We start from the raw sequence: 16,084 nt of genomic DNA, 5'->3' as shown, positions 1-16,084 counted from the left end.
AGGATATTACTTTTAAAGGCTGGTGGCAGGGGGTAATTATCGTTTAGCCAGTGTATTGTTTTATTTATAAGTCCCCCATTATTTTCATATGATTTATTATCAGGTTGTGGGACTCCAGTAAGGACCACCACGTATGGAGAGGCTTCTTGTGGTAGATGTATGTTTCTCCGTGACTCCCTTTTTTCAACATTAGCTTTATCCTTGGGAGTTTGTATGGGTGGTGCTGCTTTATCAGTTGTAGTTGAATTTTTAGGTATTGGTGTAGGTTTTAGAAGTGGATTATTGGTGGGTTTAGGAGGTGGATTGGTGGTAGGATTTGATGGTGGATTGATAGTGACATCATTTTTTGCAACTGTGGGTGGTCTATTCATAGTTGGTTTTTTTGGCGGAACTTTATTGTTCGCATTAAAGCTAGGGGCACTAATATCTTTATGGATGTTAGTCAAAATTGTTTCCAGACATCGTAGCCTAACCTCAATAGGTTCTAAAAGAATTTTTAGCATTGAAAAGATGTTATTATTGACCATGCTTAGGCTACTACTGTCCTCTCCCCCTCCCGCTTGGTTGTCAACTACCCCACTTAGTTCCAAAATTCCCTCCAAGCTACTATCCAAGATGGTTTCATCTGGCAGGCTTAGTGTTATGCCCACGCTTACCCGGGGCCCCCCTGCGGTGTCATTAATATTGGCGTGAGCATCTGAATTGGTGCTCGCGTTCGACTGTATTGGATCCAGCTGAATTGGGTCATGGATTTTGCTAGTCTGGGGTTTTTTCCCTTTCCAAGTGGTCGTTTTAGTGGACTTTTGCTTAATACTCTTTTGTTTAGAGATTGCCCCCTCCTTCCTCCCCCTTTCAATTAGGGTACTAGCTGAAGTTTCATTTTCAATTACCGCTGGGCCATTTTCCAGCAACAAGGAAAGATTTGGGGTTGCCTCCAGGCCTTCCTGCGAGGCTGGTAAATCAGAACCCTGATCCTTATGTACCATTACAAGTGTTTTTGGAGCGGATACATTATTGGGTGTGCAAGCTTGAGCAATATGGCCCAGAGAAGAACGTTTTGCCATGGCTAAGTCTTGGGACACCCTTCTGTCCATCAGTATGATCCCTTCATCAATGAGGGCGTGTGTGCGTACTATAAAGTCATCTAAGGTACCTGTTAATTTCTTTGCCCCAGCGGCTGCCATGCTTCTGGTCTCTGGGTGATTCATGGCAAACCCAACAAATAACCCCCTATACAGCAGAAACAAAAATAAAGCTTAAGGCCACAGACCAGTACCTATTTCAGTACAACAGGATATCAGGGACTCACACTAATATATGGCAGCAAGTTTTTAGCCAACTTACAGTTTTGCAGTCTCGATGTCCTTTGGCTACTTGCAAACGGGAAGGGTGTCTGGCCCAGGCCAGGCTCCTCAGGCCTCTGAGGGCCTAAGAGGGCCCGCCCTTTGCCCGGGCTTTGCCCCGGGCGTCCCGCTCGCGTCCCGCGACGCGGGGTTTGCCGGTCTTTAAACCCTCGTTGGCGCTCTCTGGGCGCGAGGCGCGTCACTCTGCACGCGCCGCCGCGTTGCCTGCCGGGATTTGTGGTCTCCCGGAGCGGCGGCGCGGAGTCCGGTGCCTTGGGACTCTTGGCGGTGGCGGCGATGGCTGTTGGAGCTCCCTGGTGCTCCCTGCTGCTGATTCTGACTGACTCTCGGCGGTGGCGGCAAAGGTTAGTGTTTCCCCCCGCTCTGCCGGGTTTGCCGGTCTTTAAACCCTCGTTGGCGCTCTCTGGGCGCGAGGCGCGTCACTCTGCACGCGCCGCCGCGTTGCCTGCCGGGATTTGTGGTCTCCCGGAGCGGCGGCGCGGAGTCCGGTGCCTTGGGACTCTTGGCGGTGGCGGCGATGGCTGTTGGAGCTCCCTGGTGCTCCCTGCTGCTGATTCTGACTGACTCTCGGCGGTGGCGGCAAAGGTTAGTGTTTCCCCCCGCTCTGCCGGGTTTGCCGGTCTTTAAACCCTCGTTGGCGCTCTCTGGGCGCGAGGCGCGTCACTCTGCACGCGCCGCCGCGTTGCCTGCCGGGATTTGTGGTCTCCCGGAGCGGCGGCGCGGAGTCCGGTGCCTTGGGACTCTTGGCGGTGGCGGCGATGGCTGTTGGAGCTCCCTGGTGCTCCCTGCTGCTGATTCTGACTGACTCTCGGCGGTGGCGGCAAAGGTTAGTGTTTCCCCCCGCTCTGCCGGGTTTGCCGGTCTTTAAACCCTTGTTGGCGCTCTCTGGGCGCGAGGCGCGTCACTCTGCACGCGCCGCCGCGTTGCCTGCCGGGATTTGTGGTCTCCCGGAGCGGCGGCGCGGAGTCCGGTGCCTTGGGACTCTTGGCGGTGGCGGCGATGGCTGTTGGAGCTCCCTGGTGCTCCCTGCTGCTGATTCTGACTGACTCTCGGCGGTGGCGGCAAAGGTTAGTGTTTCCCCCCGCTCTGCCAGGTTTGCCGGTCTTTAAACCCTCGTTGGCGCTCTCTGGGCGCGAGGCGCGTCACTCTGCACGCGCCGCCGCGTTGCCTGCCGGGATTTGTGGTCTCCTGGAGCGGCGGCGCGGAGTCCGGTGCCTTGGGACTCTTGGCGGTGGCGGCGATGGCTGTTGGAGCTCCCTGGTGCTCCCTGCTGCTGATTCTGACTGACTCTCGGCGGTGGCGGCAAAGGTTAGTGTTTCCCCCCGCTCTGCCGGGTTTGCCGGTCTTTAAACCCTCGTTGGCGCTCTCTGGGCGCGAGGCGCGTCACTCTGCACGCGCCGCCGCGTTGCCTGCCGGGATTTGTGGTCTCCCGGAGCGGCGGCGCGGAGTCCGGTGCCTTGGGACTCTTGGCGGTGGCGGCGATGGCTGTTGGAGCTCCCTGGTGCTCCCTGCTGCTGATTCTGACTGACTCTCGGCGGTGGCGGCAAAGGTTAGTGTTTCCCCCCGCTCTGCCGGGTTTGCCGGTCTTTAAACCCTCGTTGGCGCTCTCTCTGGGCGCGAGGCGCGTCACTCTGCACGCGCCGCCGCGTTGCCTGCCGGGATTTGTGGTCTCCCGGAGCGGCGGCGCGGAGTCCGGTGCCTTGGGACTCTTGGCGGTGGCGGCGATGGCTGTTGGAGCTCCCCGGTGCTCCCTGCTGCTGATTCTGACTGACTCTCGGCGGTGGCGGCAAAGGTTAGTGTTTCCCCCCGCTCTGCCGGGTTTGCCGGTCTTTAAACCCTCGTTGGCGCTCTCTGGGCGCGAGGCGCGTCACTCTGCACGCGCCGCCGCGTTGCCTGCCGGGATTTGTGGTCTCCCGGAGCGGCGGCGCGGAGTCCGGTGCCTTGGGACTCTTGGCGGTGGCGGCGATGGCTGTTGGAGCTCCCTGGTGCTCCCTGCTGCTGATTCTGACTGACTCTCGGCGGTGGCGGCAAAGGTTAGTGTTTCCCCCCGCTCTGCCGGGTTTGCCGGTCTTTAAACCCTCGTTGGCGCTCTCTGGGCGCGTCACTCTGCACGCGCCGCCGCGTTGCCTGCCGGGATTTGTGGTCTCCCGGAGCGGCGGCGCGGAGTCCGGTGCCTTGGGACTCTTGGCGGTGGCGGCGATGGCTGTTGGAGCTCCCTGGTGCTCCCTGCTGCTGATTCTGACTGACTCTCGGCGGTGGCGGCAAAGGTTAGTGTTTCCCCCACTCATAAAAAAGATCACCTGCCTTCTTTTCCGCTCCCTCCGTCAGCGACAACACAATTTTTGTGTTGTCAGCATAGGAGGTGAGCTGGAACCGAAGCCAGATTGATATTAAAAAGTTTAGGGCTGAGTGCCGAGCCCTGTGGCACCCCACATGGAAGGGTAAAAGGTTCTGAGATGTGCCTGTCAAGGTCAACTGTTTGAGACCTATCCGATAGGAAGGATCGCAACAATTCCCATGCCGAGCCATTTACCCCTATATCCGATAGCCTGTTCAACAGTACCTTGTGGTGAACAGTATCAAAGGCAGCAGATAGGTCCAATAGGATTAGAATGGCATTTCCTCCCTTACCCACGGCCTCTCTGATTTCCTCCGTAGATTTTAATAAGGCCAGCTCAGTGCTATGTAAAGCTCGGAACCCATATGGTGATGGGTCTAAGATGTTCTTGATCAACAAAAAATCACTAAGTTGTCTGTTCATTTCCTTTTCTGGCAATTTCACTGGCAGCGAAAGCCTACAAATCGGTCTACAGTTGTTAGGGTCCTTAGGGTCTAATGACTGTTTCTTCAGAAGTGACAACACTGAGGCTTTTTTCCATATTTTGGGAAAGATTCCAGAGGATAGAACTACATTAAGCAGAGGTGTAAGTGCAGTTTCTTTTAAGTCAGGGATTTGCTTAATAATCCACACTGTACAGGGGTCACTGTGTGTGCCAGATTTAATGAGATCCAGCAGTTTGATTGCATCTGGTCTTTCCAGAGGGGAGAATGAATCCAATGATCTCGCAGGGACGACCCTATTATCCCCATCATTTCTGTTGGGGTTGGTCTGATTGTTATTAATCGAATCCACAAGAGAGGAAAATATAGTTTCTATTTTTACTCTAAAAAGTTCTGAAATCTTGTTGCAGAATTCTGGGTCGTCCTGTATCTTAGCAGTGTTGGGGCTAGATAATTTAACAATCGTCTTAAAAAGTTCCTTTGAATTGGATTCAGCCTTCGATATTTGCAGAGAAAAATATTCTTTTTTGCTTCTAGAAGTATTTGTTTATAACCAGAAATGCAGATTTTATATTTTTCTTTATCGGATTCTGCGTAATGTTTATGCCATGTACTTTCAGCGTGTTTACAAGCCAATTTCTTGGCCCTGAGCTCTTCTGAATACCAAGGAGCCGTAGGGGAGGTTTGTTTAGGTATCCATTTTTTGCGAGGATCTAGCTGATTGCAGGCATTAAAAAGCCAGTTGTTGTGACAAGTCGTTGCCTCCTCCACATCCACCGGAAGTTGACACATAGAATTTTAAAGAACAGATTCAAGGCTCTCAACACCAAATTTACCCCATGCTCTGGTAGTAATCTCCTTAGCCTATATCAGGCCCGCAGGGTGGACCAAAGAGTTACTCAATTTGAATTTATTTGCACAGTGATCCGACCGTGAAATCAGAAAAACTGAAACGCCGGCTAACTCTTATTGTTAGAGTAAATGCCATCTAGGGTGTGACTTTTTTCATGAGTAGGGGGTATCACCAGTTGTTTGAGACCTCCTAAACCCATAATTTGTTCCAGCCTGGACGTGTCGGGGTCATCAGCAATTTCAAGATGGAAGTTAAAGTCCCCCAATACTGTGAAGGGTTCTAGGCACAACCCATCCTCTAACAATGAGCCCAAAGAATCTAAAAACCCACTTTTGGAACCCGGGGGCTCGTATATTAGTATACCTTTAAAAGATTTGTGAGAAGTAGAATAAATGTTAAAAGCTAATGCCTCACTCACTGAATTAGAGACCGTAACAAAATTAGGTGTGAGAGACTTGTGATAGATGATAGCAAGCCCTCCCCCTTTTCTTAACGGTCGGTCAAGCGTGTGACATAAAAACCAGGCGGTGTGGCCTTTACCAAGTCTGGACCTGACGAACTGTCTCAGTAATAAATGCTATTTTACGTTGTTATCCTCCAATAGGAGGGAACATTCCACACTATGTTTCACCAGCGATCTTGCATTAAATAAGATACATTTCAAAGGCCCTTCACTATCCTGAGATTTCTTGTTGTTCCATATGGCTTCCTTCCGGTTGTTAATTGGCAAATTCAAAATATCCGGATGCGGCATCCGGCAATAGGCACAAACAAAGCCCTTTATTGTGTCATTGATATTGTCCATAGATAGCCTAGGAGAAAGAGGTTACCTTTCTCCTACATTCAATTCATGCAATTCCTTACTTGTATAATGTAGATTAATTGGAATGGAACAGCCAGGGGGACGGTCCTGCCTTTGGCACGCCAGCGGCGCGCCCGCTGCACGCACGCGTCATCGTGTATGCTAAATAGGCCAGCCTGAGGAACCGCTAGACCGCTAACCGGTCCGGAAGTTCACACCCCCGGCTGAGCCCGGGATCGGAGCTCTAATGTGCAAAGCAGCAAGTAACAAAGTCCCCAAGATAAAACAAGCCCCCAAATGGTGCAAGTCCCCCCATCACTCATTATATGTTCTATAAGATCATAGATAACATCACTGCAGTACTTGAAATAAGATCATTAGTGAAAAGAATGTGTATGGCAGGGGCACGAGTTATAGTTACTTTAGGGCGCAATTTATAGTTACTAGAGATAACTCTACCTGCTGAATTTCAGTGGTTGTTTCCAGTTTAAAATGTTACGTTGTCACAGAAATTTTCACTTAACTATAACGTCACTTTAACTTTCACTAATGACATCATCCAGGCTTCTTTTGTACAAATTACACTATAAACTAGTAAGGCATTAGAGGTTTGAATGTAAGTAGAAAATAGCTCTGAATAATATGAAGCATCATTTATACCATCACAGACACAACTCACTTAGGTGTAGCAAGCAAGTGTTATGTGCAACATTGACCCTATGCCATACCCTTCACAGGTAGCCTAGTTCACATTAACTATCAACCACAAATATATGGGAAACTGTTATTGCATACGGTATTCAATATGTATGCAACTGTTTAGAGAATGCCAAGTTCCTCAAGATACTTAATGTCTGTTACAAAATTAAAGCCCTACTACGGATAGCTTTTATCTGTATTAAACCTCCCAGTCCCTGAACCTATATTGAGAATTGAAGTAGATATGAGCAAAAAAGTGTGTTCTGTAAACAGTGTTTACTCTATGGAGAGAGTTTACTCTATACTACAGTTTGTGGACAGTGAAAACTCTCCTGAGAAACTCACCATAGAGTATTAAATATTATATACTAAGAACAGTGTACACTCTATGTAACACTTGTAAGTGAAAAAAAACAATATTCGCTTAAAATACCGAAGTTCTGAAGGTGCTAAAAAATTATACTACCTGCCGCCTTCATACTGTGGTGAAAACTTTACAAATAGCCCATCTTCTGAAGCAAACCAAACACATGTACATAGGTTAGTATGTTAAGTAGAAATTGTTGTGCTGAGACAATTCTATCTAGTAACTCAAGGCTGCTTACTATACTTACTATCAAATATGTAGAATCTTTGCCCTGGTGGAAACGTTTTCTTTAGAACCAACACAATTGCATGGAATACGCTCAACACAAGTTGTCAATTGCCACCAGCACACAGACTTACTCCTCAATTAAAAGATGTATAATGTGTTAAGTACCTCTACACCCCTATGATTCATTGGAGGCGATGTGTTTTGCAATGCTTACACCCATTAGCTGGACACAGGCTGTGCAAAATTAGATAGATAAGTAATATGGTAGCTACCTGCCATTATGTAAACTATAAAATAAACTAGGACCCTCTTTGGATGATGCCATCAGGGATATCATTTGAGATGCCATCAGTGATGTCATAAATGACGTCATAGAACATGTCATGAGTGATGTAATATGTGAGGTCATAAGCAGTGCTTGGCGAGGCGCAAGTTATAGTTAGCTCTGTTAACTATAATTTGTGAATTTCTGTGTTTTCTTTTTTAGATCAAAACATTAATGTTGTCACTAACATTCACCTAACTATAATATAATTTTAACCTTTGTTTTTTTAGTACATTTCTAAAGGCTTTTTTTCAAACTAAAACATCTTTTTATCACACCTAAATATAACATTACTTTAACCTTTGGCATTTTCAGTAAAGTTCTTGGATTTTTTAGCCCAATGTAATATTTTATTACCACACATAAAGTCAACCACCCACACTGCAAGGCCTTTGGCCTCGGCTCCTTCATCATTGGCTGAACGCTGAGAGTCAGACTTCTGCCATTCAACTCAGAACCCACAGAGATCAGCTGTGAGGTGCCTCAAGGATCCTCCCTGAGCCCCACCCTCTTCAACATCTACATGGCCTCACTTGCAGCCATCGTCAGAAGTCATGGACTCAACATTGTCTACTGTGCAGATGACACCCAGCTGATTCTCTCCCTGACGGAGGAACCCACAGCTGCCAAGAGCAACTTCAATTGCGGGATGAAGGCAGTCGCCAACTGGATGAAGGACAGCTGCCTCAAGCTTATCTCAGACAAGACCGAAGTCCTCATTCTGGGCTCCTCCCCCTCTACCTGGGATGACTATTGGTGGAATGAACAACAGCTCGTGGGGAAACCACTGGTTTACCAGACGCACAGCAAATTTTAAAGTATGACAATATATCACATGAAATTGAATTAATGGTACTAACAGAAATCAACAAAGGATTCAATATTGAGACCAGAATAGTTCAACTTATGTATTCATTTTCATTATCATAAATCACATGAGAATTTTATAAGCTGCTAGACCTTTCTTATACTGCAATAAAAGTCTTCGCAGTGTTATTGTTGCCATTCTTTCCCACGAGGCAATACATATTTGAATGACAACATGAGCGTGATAGCTATCCCGCTCATACTCTCGAGACCAACACGAGCATGAAAAGCCCGCGAGCACACAACACTTAACACTTAAGATATTTCCCTGAATGTATGAAAATATCAAACAAACACAAATCAATGCTTACAATAACATGGTGAAAAGAAGAAACGAGGAATAATAAGACCCAAACCATTAGAGGTAAAAATATACATGCAAACAGGTTGAAAAAGGTAATAGAAAGAAAAAAATGATTACAACCGAGAAAAGACTGTACAAGGTAGATGATGATTGAAAGATATACCTAAAGGCTAAAAGTATTCTGCTTCAGGGGAGAGGTAGGAACAGCATACGCCAGAATGCAGCATACATAGAGCAAAAAACTAGGAGAAATAAAAGTATTTCTCCTGTTGCGCCACTCTAACGCCTCCTCTGGGGAGGCGTACATTTTTGGCATTGCCTCATATTTACAGGTAACTTTTAAATCTGGTGCAGTGTCACAAAGCAATGGGTGTCGCATGGGAACACCCATAGCAACACACATTGTATGCATCTTAGCCGTAGAAAACTGCGTCGAGGGACCTTATTTACAAGGCAGAGTTAAGCCTTGCAAAGTGGCTTACTGCCGTCCTGTAAATACAGAACAGGGCACAGCACCACCAGAGCATCACAAAAAGTGATGCTTCAGTTGCTCAATTCCTTTGTAAATATGCCCCTTAGTCCGTCTAAAAAAATTAAGCATTTGGTTATCCGGTATTGCTGAAGGGGGACAGTTGGGATTGAGCTGCAAGGTTACACAGCCATCTCGTGTGCCATTCAGATTTCGCCCTTCCTCTCATCCTGCTGTATTGAGTTCTAACTTTTTTTGATCTAGATTCTAGAACATGTTATATAGCTTGGGCTAAAAGGAACAGAGATGGGTGGAATCATTGATTTAATTAACATATGTCTGTATGTAGTAGCATATACAAATGAGGCATGGAAGATTTACATTTATTTAGCTAAGTTTACTGTACATCTTGCATTAAAGAGAATTCAGCACAGTGGTGGTGGAGGTCAACTGGGCCCGAGTTTGGCTCCCTGAGTCTTCTGTGGAGCTACAGAAGCGGGGAAGGATGGTGTGGATTTTCAGGACTTGGCATGAGAATTTTAGGCAGGGTCACCTACAGCAGAGACCAAACTGGGAGGATCTCCAATTTGGATGCCAAATTTGAGATCGAAGGTCACATAGATTGGGTCTGGTTGGTTATGGGCAGGTATAATGTTGTTGGTGTATGAAAAACTGGTATGTTATTTCTACATTTAAACTCTGGTCAAATTGTTGACATTCTTCTTAATGCTAGTTTAGTTGAGATGTGGGCAAAATATTCAAATGAAGAAGTCATGGGATGTCACAGGAGCCTGTGGGTACCGGCTATTGACTACATGTTGTACATGGGACCATTGACATTGCAAAGATGATAAAGGTCCTAAATCAAGCAAGGAAAAATACACACTCACCACTTTGTCGGTAGTAAAAGTCAACCATAATTGTGATGCAGTGGGCCCCTGCCATCTCTCTGCTCCAGTACCACTGCACCTGCTTTACTATTTATAACTATGCACAACTTTGGACCGGCCATGTCAAGCTTCCAAAGGTGAATACCACCCACTTATCAGTTTATCAGCAACTTCTAAATGTCCATTTTGTTTTACTTTAATAACGTGGTCATAAATTGACAGTTGTGCGCCACCTTTTTGGATTGTAGAGGAATATGAAGAAATTGAAGCTGAGGAGAGAAACAGGAACGCTTCCCATTTCTCTGTATATGTCCCATGTTACACTCTTCAATATGCTTTGTGTGTGTTAAAGTTCTAACTTATGCATTTGCTCTATTGTATAAATTGTTGGAGTCTTAAGAAACTGTACAGCAATAAGGAAACGTTCTAGCATTTCATTGTTGATGGTTTTCTTTCCGTAGGGTTATGACAGCTGTTGTGGTCTTTTAAATCAAGGTGTCCTTGACCAAGAAGATAACGTCACTGTACAAGTTTTGAAGAAGCAGGGAGCCATCCCTTTTGTAAAGACCAACATTGCACAGACTTTAATATGGTATTTATTTTATTTTATTTTTAAACTCTCTTTAATTGTTTGAGGAAAAATAATTCTCAATTTGAACCTTGATTATTCAAGGCAACATTAGCTACAAAAGTTAAAGTTAGTGTATGAAAATACAATGACAATGAAAACTTTGTTTTTTTCATGCATTTACAGTAATTTTTATAGAGTGTACTCATCCTAAGACAAGACTTTTCAGGGTGCTTTTTTGGCAGAGAACCTCATTAAAAACGCACTGGAAATATGTTAGAAATGGCCCTTTTTAGCGTTTGGCTTCTACCTCCGAATTTTTCCTGACCTTTGGTTGTTGGCTTTAGGACTCTGGGCAATTTACCACTGCTGATCAGTGCTAAAGTGCATATGCTCTCTCTGTAAATTGTTAATGTGATTGGGTAATTTGATTTTCTGGTAGGACCCTAGTAAAGTGCACTAAGTGTGCCAGGGCTGGTAAATCAAATGCTACTCGTAGGCCTGCAGCACTGATTGTGCCACCCACATGAGTAGCCCGGAAAAGATGTCTCAGGCCTGCCACAGCAGTGCCTTTGCGCAGTTTGTTAACTGCCATTTTGACCTGGCCAGTGTACCCACTTGCCAGGCCTTACCCTTCCCTTTTCTTACACATAGCACACCCCTATTGTAGGGCCAAAGAACCCCCCTATGGGAAAGGTAAGACATGTACTGGTGTACATGTACTGGTGTGTGTAACATGTCCTGATTGTGAAATACTGCCAATTTCGTTTTTCACTATTGAAAGGCTATCTTGCCCATAGGACAGAATGGGGAAACCTCTGTAATATTTTTACAAGCATATCTTCCCGTAGGAGTAAGATTTAAAATTGGAGTCTGGTATCTTTGAACTCAGAGTTTGATAACACATCTTTTAGTAAGGATGATTTTTAAATTCTGTGTTTGAAAATAGCACTTTTAGAAAGTGTCTGTTTTCTTGTCCAACCTTTCTGTGTGCCTCTGCCTGTTTGTGGATTGACTGTCTGGCTTTGGAGTGACAGGGGCTGGGGTGGCTCCAGGAGTCTGGGAGAGTCAGCCCTAGGCTGAATAGGCCGATCTGCATTTGGAGTGGTGGGAGGAGTAGCACCTGTACCGGACTAGGGCTGTGCCTGCCTTCCACAAAAGCCTGGCTCCACCTCTTGCGGAGTGTCTGAAGACCCTGGCCCACACTGACAAAGGAAGTAATTGTGCACTGGCAGAGTGCATCCAGAACTGGTTTGGACAGGGTCCAAGCCCCCTAACACAAAGAGAACAAAGACATTTTGGGGTATAAATATTAGAGCTGAAAACCCTGAACTTTAGACTACTTCGTGTTCTAGAAGAACCTTTTGCCAAAGAGGACAGCTGAAGAGATTGAGAAGAAATACTGCCCTTGCTGTGTGTCTTGGGTTGGCCTGCAGTTTGCTCTTTCTGCTGAGGAGAGGACAGAGGGACTTTGCTATGTGCTGTGTCCCCCCTGCTTGAAGAAGGACTTTGATGTGTGCTGTGTCAATCTGTAACCTCAAGAGAAGTCTCCAAGGGCCTGAGTAGGCTGGCCTCCTGTTGTGGAAACTCAGGACCATCAACGTTTCCAACATCGTCTCAAGTGACGCTGTGTGCGTGTATCTGCCACAGTTCTACCTGACTGAGACTTTTGTGCGGTCTGTGCTGTTTACGTGTGTCTGAACACAGCCTTGACTACACTGTAACCCGCAGCATGACCATTGACACGCTGTGTGCTTATCACCACCACCGGCCCAAGCTATGAATTGCGAGAAGTACTGTGAGCCCGTCACTGCAGCCAGCCCGAGTCAACTGCCCAAGACCAAGAGTGCCTGAGAAGGAGCAGTGAGAGAAAGCAACCCCCAGGTAACGCTCGGACCAAAATCCGGAGCTGCTGCGTGTGTAGCTGCCTGGGGCGGGTTGTGTGTCTACAAGAGACTGCTCCAATTCCCCTTTCGTAGCAGAACCTCTGCTCAGGGTGAGTCCAACCCTGTACTTGCCCTGAGGAGAGCGGCAGTAGCGGGGCCTGTATTGTGTTTCATACTTGATTCTAAAGCATTTAGGGGCATACTTTTGCAATTGCTGACCACAGAGTCAGCAGTCCCGTGGGGAGAGTCCCATAACCACAAGACCACCGCATGTCGGTGCTAAAGAAAACGGTGATTGTGACATTTTCAACCCTAAAGGAAATGCAGAGTCTACAAAATGTATGTTTGATAACAACCTGAAAAGTCATTTTCCTGAAGACGCATATGTTGGATTTTTGGTCGTTTTGGTCTTGTCCAAGTTTAGATAAAGATACCTTTATTTTTCTAAACTGGTGAGGTGTCCATTTGTGGTGTTATTGCTGTGTTACTGTGGGTGTTGGTACAAATCCTTTACACACTGCCTTGAGGAGAAGCATGTCTGTTAGTGCCAAGCTACCAAGGGGTTGAGCAGGGGTTTTCTAGAGTGTTTATCACCCTTATCCTGACTAGAAGCAAGGGTCCCTATTTGGACAAAGGTATATACCTCTGCTAACTAGAGACCCCCATTTCTAACAACCTAATACTTCAAAGTATTTTTTTTAAAGCACAAAAAAGTAACACATTCTGCATACATGATGGACTAAAAAATTGAAAAAACTTATGGACGAAGACCTCCATCTCTGCCTTTGTTGCTGTTAATGTCCAGAGACCTCCACCACAGTGGCTGAGACCTCTACACACATAGGTGTATGGTTATGTAAATGCTGTAAAGACCAGGAGAGTGGTTGGGGAATTTAAGAATGGGTTGGGGAGTGACATGCTATTACAAACTGTACACATAGTAAAGAGTAAGACAATTGTAATTCACGAAATGCATTTCTAAAGTTACTAAAGTCGAAAGAGGTATTAAAGTGTCCAAACAGGCTCATATGAACTCCGTCAAAACCATGGAGTAAGGAAAGCACCACACATGGCCAATCACTGATACTTCAACATGCCCCTGGAAAAAAACTATGAGAGCTGACTAGTGGTTACTAAAATGTTTCGAGTGTCATATCAAATGCTCTGCAAAATGTACTTTCATGGTTTAAATAGAATCTCTTTATATGACCACTCTTTGTCTATTTGTTCTATCCTCTCAGTCTCAGCTAATGATGTAGTAGGCCAGAGTGACCAAGATCGCCATAATCAAGTGTCAAGATTAATTGAACCATGTCTCTGTTAGGCATAATAAGTCTATATTGTAGTAGTGCAACCTCTAAATGTTATTTTGCAGTTGCTCTGCAGCAATGCAAAATGCTTTTTAAAATACAATTTATCAGGGGCGGCTGGTGATAAAGAGCGAAAGTGGCATGGAGAGAAAAACCTATGAGCAGCTCTAGTCAAAAAGCTAATGGCTGGTCTTTTATGAAGGATTTTGATTTTTTTTGTTTGGTAGTACTAGACTGCGCATGTGCCAAGCAATCGTGACGATTCTCTCCCTAAATGCACAAATCAGGGCTAGTCACATCACCATGGAAGGTGTGACTAGTTTATTTGGCGATGCATAGGCTTGATTTTGGGTGTATACTGCTCTGGCCGAGGGCGAGGTCTGAAGAGCTCCATTCATTTAATGGAAAAGTTGTGTGTTGACCCAGGGGGGTGATGTAGAAGTGGGTGTCTCCAATGGAAAGCAGGCTTTGCCCCTTCCAATGCTCGTGTGACTTTTATTGGCTAGTGAGTCCTGAGGGGAGGAGTTCAGCAGAAGTCGATCCCGAGGACAAGGAGTGCTCCAGTGCACTTGTTGTGTTGCTGTAAGCTGTGGACTGTGGCAGAGTTACTCCTCATCATCCGTTAGTTGGGCTGACTCACTAGTAGGTACTTTTGTAACAACTTGGTATATCAATAAGGATATAAAAACTGTGTGGCAATATTTGGAAAGCGATAAATCATGTCATGTGGCAAAACCTAAAACTGGCAGAGTGGGCTGCCTACATCCGATATGCACTAGTGAAAGATTGTATGACAGAGGCATGCATGGCTAAACCACGTGTACCTGTACAATGCAGCCCGAACCACAAATGCGTCTTACCTAAGCATTCCTTTACCCTGCAAGCCTTTACCACGCAATTTCGTTGTGAAGGCATTTTTGGTAAGGGGATATGTGTGGTTAAGTTCCCCACTATCCTGACCCCCCTCCTGCCCTAAGCCCTAATATTCTATCCCGCCTACCTCACCCCACCATCCCTTCCCTGAGTCATTAAACCTACCCCTTCCTGCCCTAAAACAACCCCTTCCCCTCCTCCTGCCCTGGGGCCTAAAACCCTGACCCATTTAACCCCTTGGGCACGGGTGAGATTCTGCGCCTGTGCGGCACTTCTGAAGAGTGGGCGGGATCATGACAGCCCCCAGCCGTCATCAGCACACGCCCACCGTGTTGCATGATGAACGGGGGCCGTCATCAGCATGGAAGGGGTTAAAAAAACTACTCTGACCCCCCTCCACCCTGAGGCCTTAAACTCCCCCCCCCCCCTGGCTGAAAAACTACCCCTACCCCTACCCCTTCCCTACTCTGAGGCCTAAAACCCTTCAACCTTAAAAAAAACTACTCTGACCCCCACACCCTCAGTGCTAAAACCTACCCTAAAGCCCCCCAAACCCAGCCACATCCCTTAAATCAACCCTGACCACCTTACCCTGAGACTAAATCCTACCCTCACCCCTAAACCCCCCAAACGCAGCCTTTAAAACTGCCCAGACCCGGGGCGTGGCTAAGATGGCGGCGGAGTAGGACGTGTTTCTCAGTCCCTCCGGTACTGACAGTCATCAGCTTTGAATATCTACCCTACTGGTGGCCATCCGTGCTGGATATTAGGAGAGGGTGCTCCTGCTGACCTGCTTGTTCCGGTGCAGTGCCTATTTTTGGGCTCAGCGGTGGAACTCTGCCCTGAATTGTGCTGTCCGGCCCCAGCCTTGCTGCGACCCGGCGAGCCTCGTGGTGGGGTGCCGCTGGGGTAGCTCAGACGTGGGTCCCAGAGCCTCCACACCACTGGAGTCAAGCTAGCCGGGCTGATGAGAGGTGTTACCTCGAAACCGGTCCGGTCCTCGGATGCTTGATTCCGGTCTGGGAAAGATATGGCTGTTGTAGTTCAGACTGGACTGTTCCCATGGGGCACAGGGTCAGAGCTGATTTGCATAAAGCCATTATCTGACCCAGGGTGGTGTGGAGTGCAAAAAACGATGGATTGAGGCCCAGATCCTTGTACTGGGGTGAATGTAAGACATTGATCTACATTCTGTCCATCAAATTGTTTTTTGTAATTTTCTCCCTGAGTGTACTGGGGTAGCTCAGACGTGGGTCCCAGAGCCTCCACACCACTGGAGTCAAGCTAGCCGGGCTGATGAGAGGTGTTACCTCGAAACCGGTCCGGTCCTCGGATGCTTGATTCCGGTCTGGGAAAGATATGGCTGTTGTAGTTCAGACTGGACTGTTCCCATGGGGCACAGGGTCAGAGCTGATTTGCATAAAGCCATTATCTGACCCAGGGTGGTGTGGAGTGCAAAAAAAGATGGATTGAGGCCCAGATCCTTGTACTGGGGTGA

General features: G+C 46.9%; 1 protein-coding gene across 2 annotated transcripts in view; it reads left to right on the top strand.

The window, feature by feature from the left end:
- LOC147747116 (vitamin D3 hydroxylase-associated protein-like) overlaps positions 1 to 16,084 on the top strand; it is a 413,994-nt gene that overhangs the window by 155,122 nt on the left and 242,788 nt on the right. For both annotated transcript variants that reach the window (XM_086952365.1, XM_086952366.1), the window contains one exon: positions 10,411 to 10,541. In XM_086952365.1, coding sequence (XP_086808491.1) covers positions 10,411 to 10,541 — 131 coding nt within the window. The remainder of the gene's footprint in view (positions 1 to 10,410; positions 10,542 to 16,084) is intronic.

This window comes from Lissotriton vulgaris, chromosome 1_1, assembly GCF_964263255.1.
Source record: "Lissotriton vulgaris chromosome 1_1, aLisVul1.2, whole genome shotgun sequence".
Taxonomy (NCBI): Eukaryota; Metazoa; Chordata; class Amphibia; order Caudata; family Salamandridae; genus Lissotriton; species Lissotriton vulgaris.
Note: the sequence above shows the minus strand (reverse complement) of the source record. Positions and strands in the feature narration are given on the sequence as shown.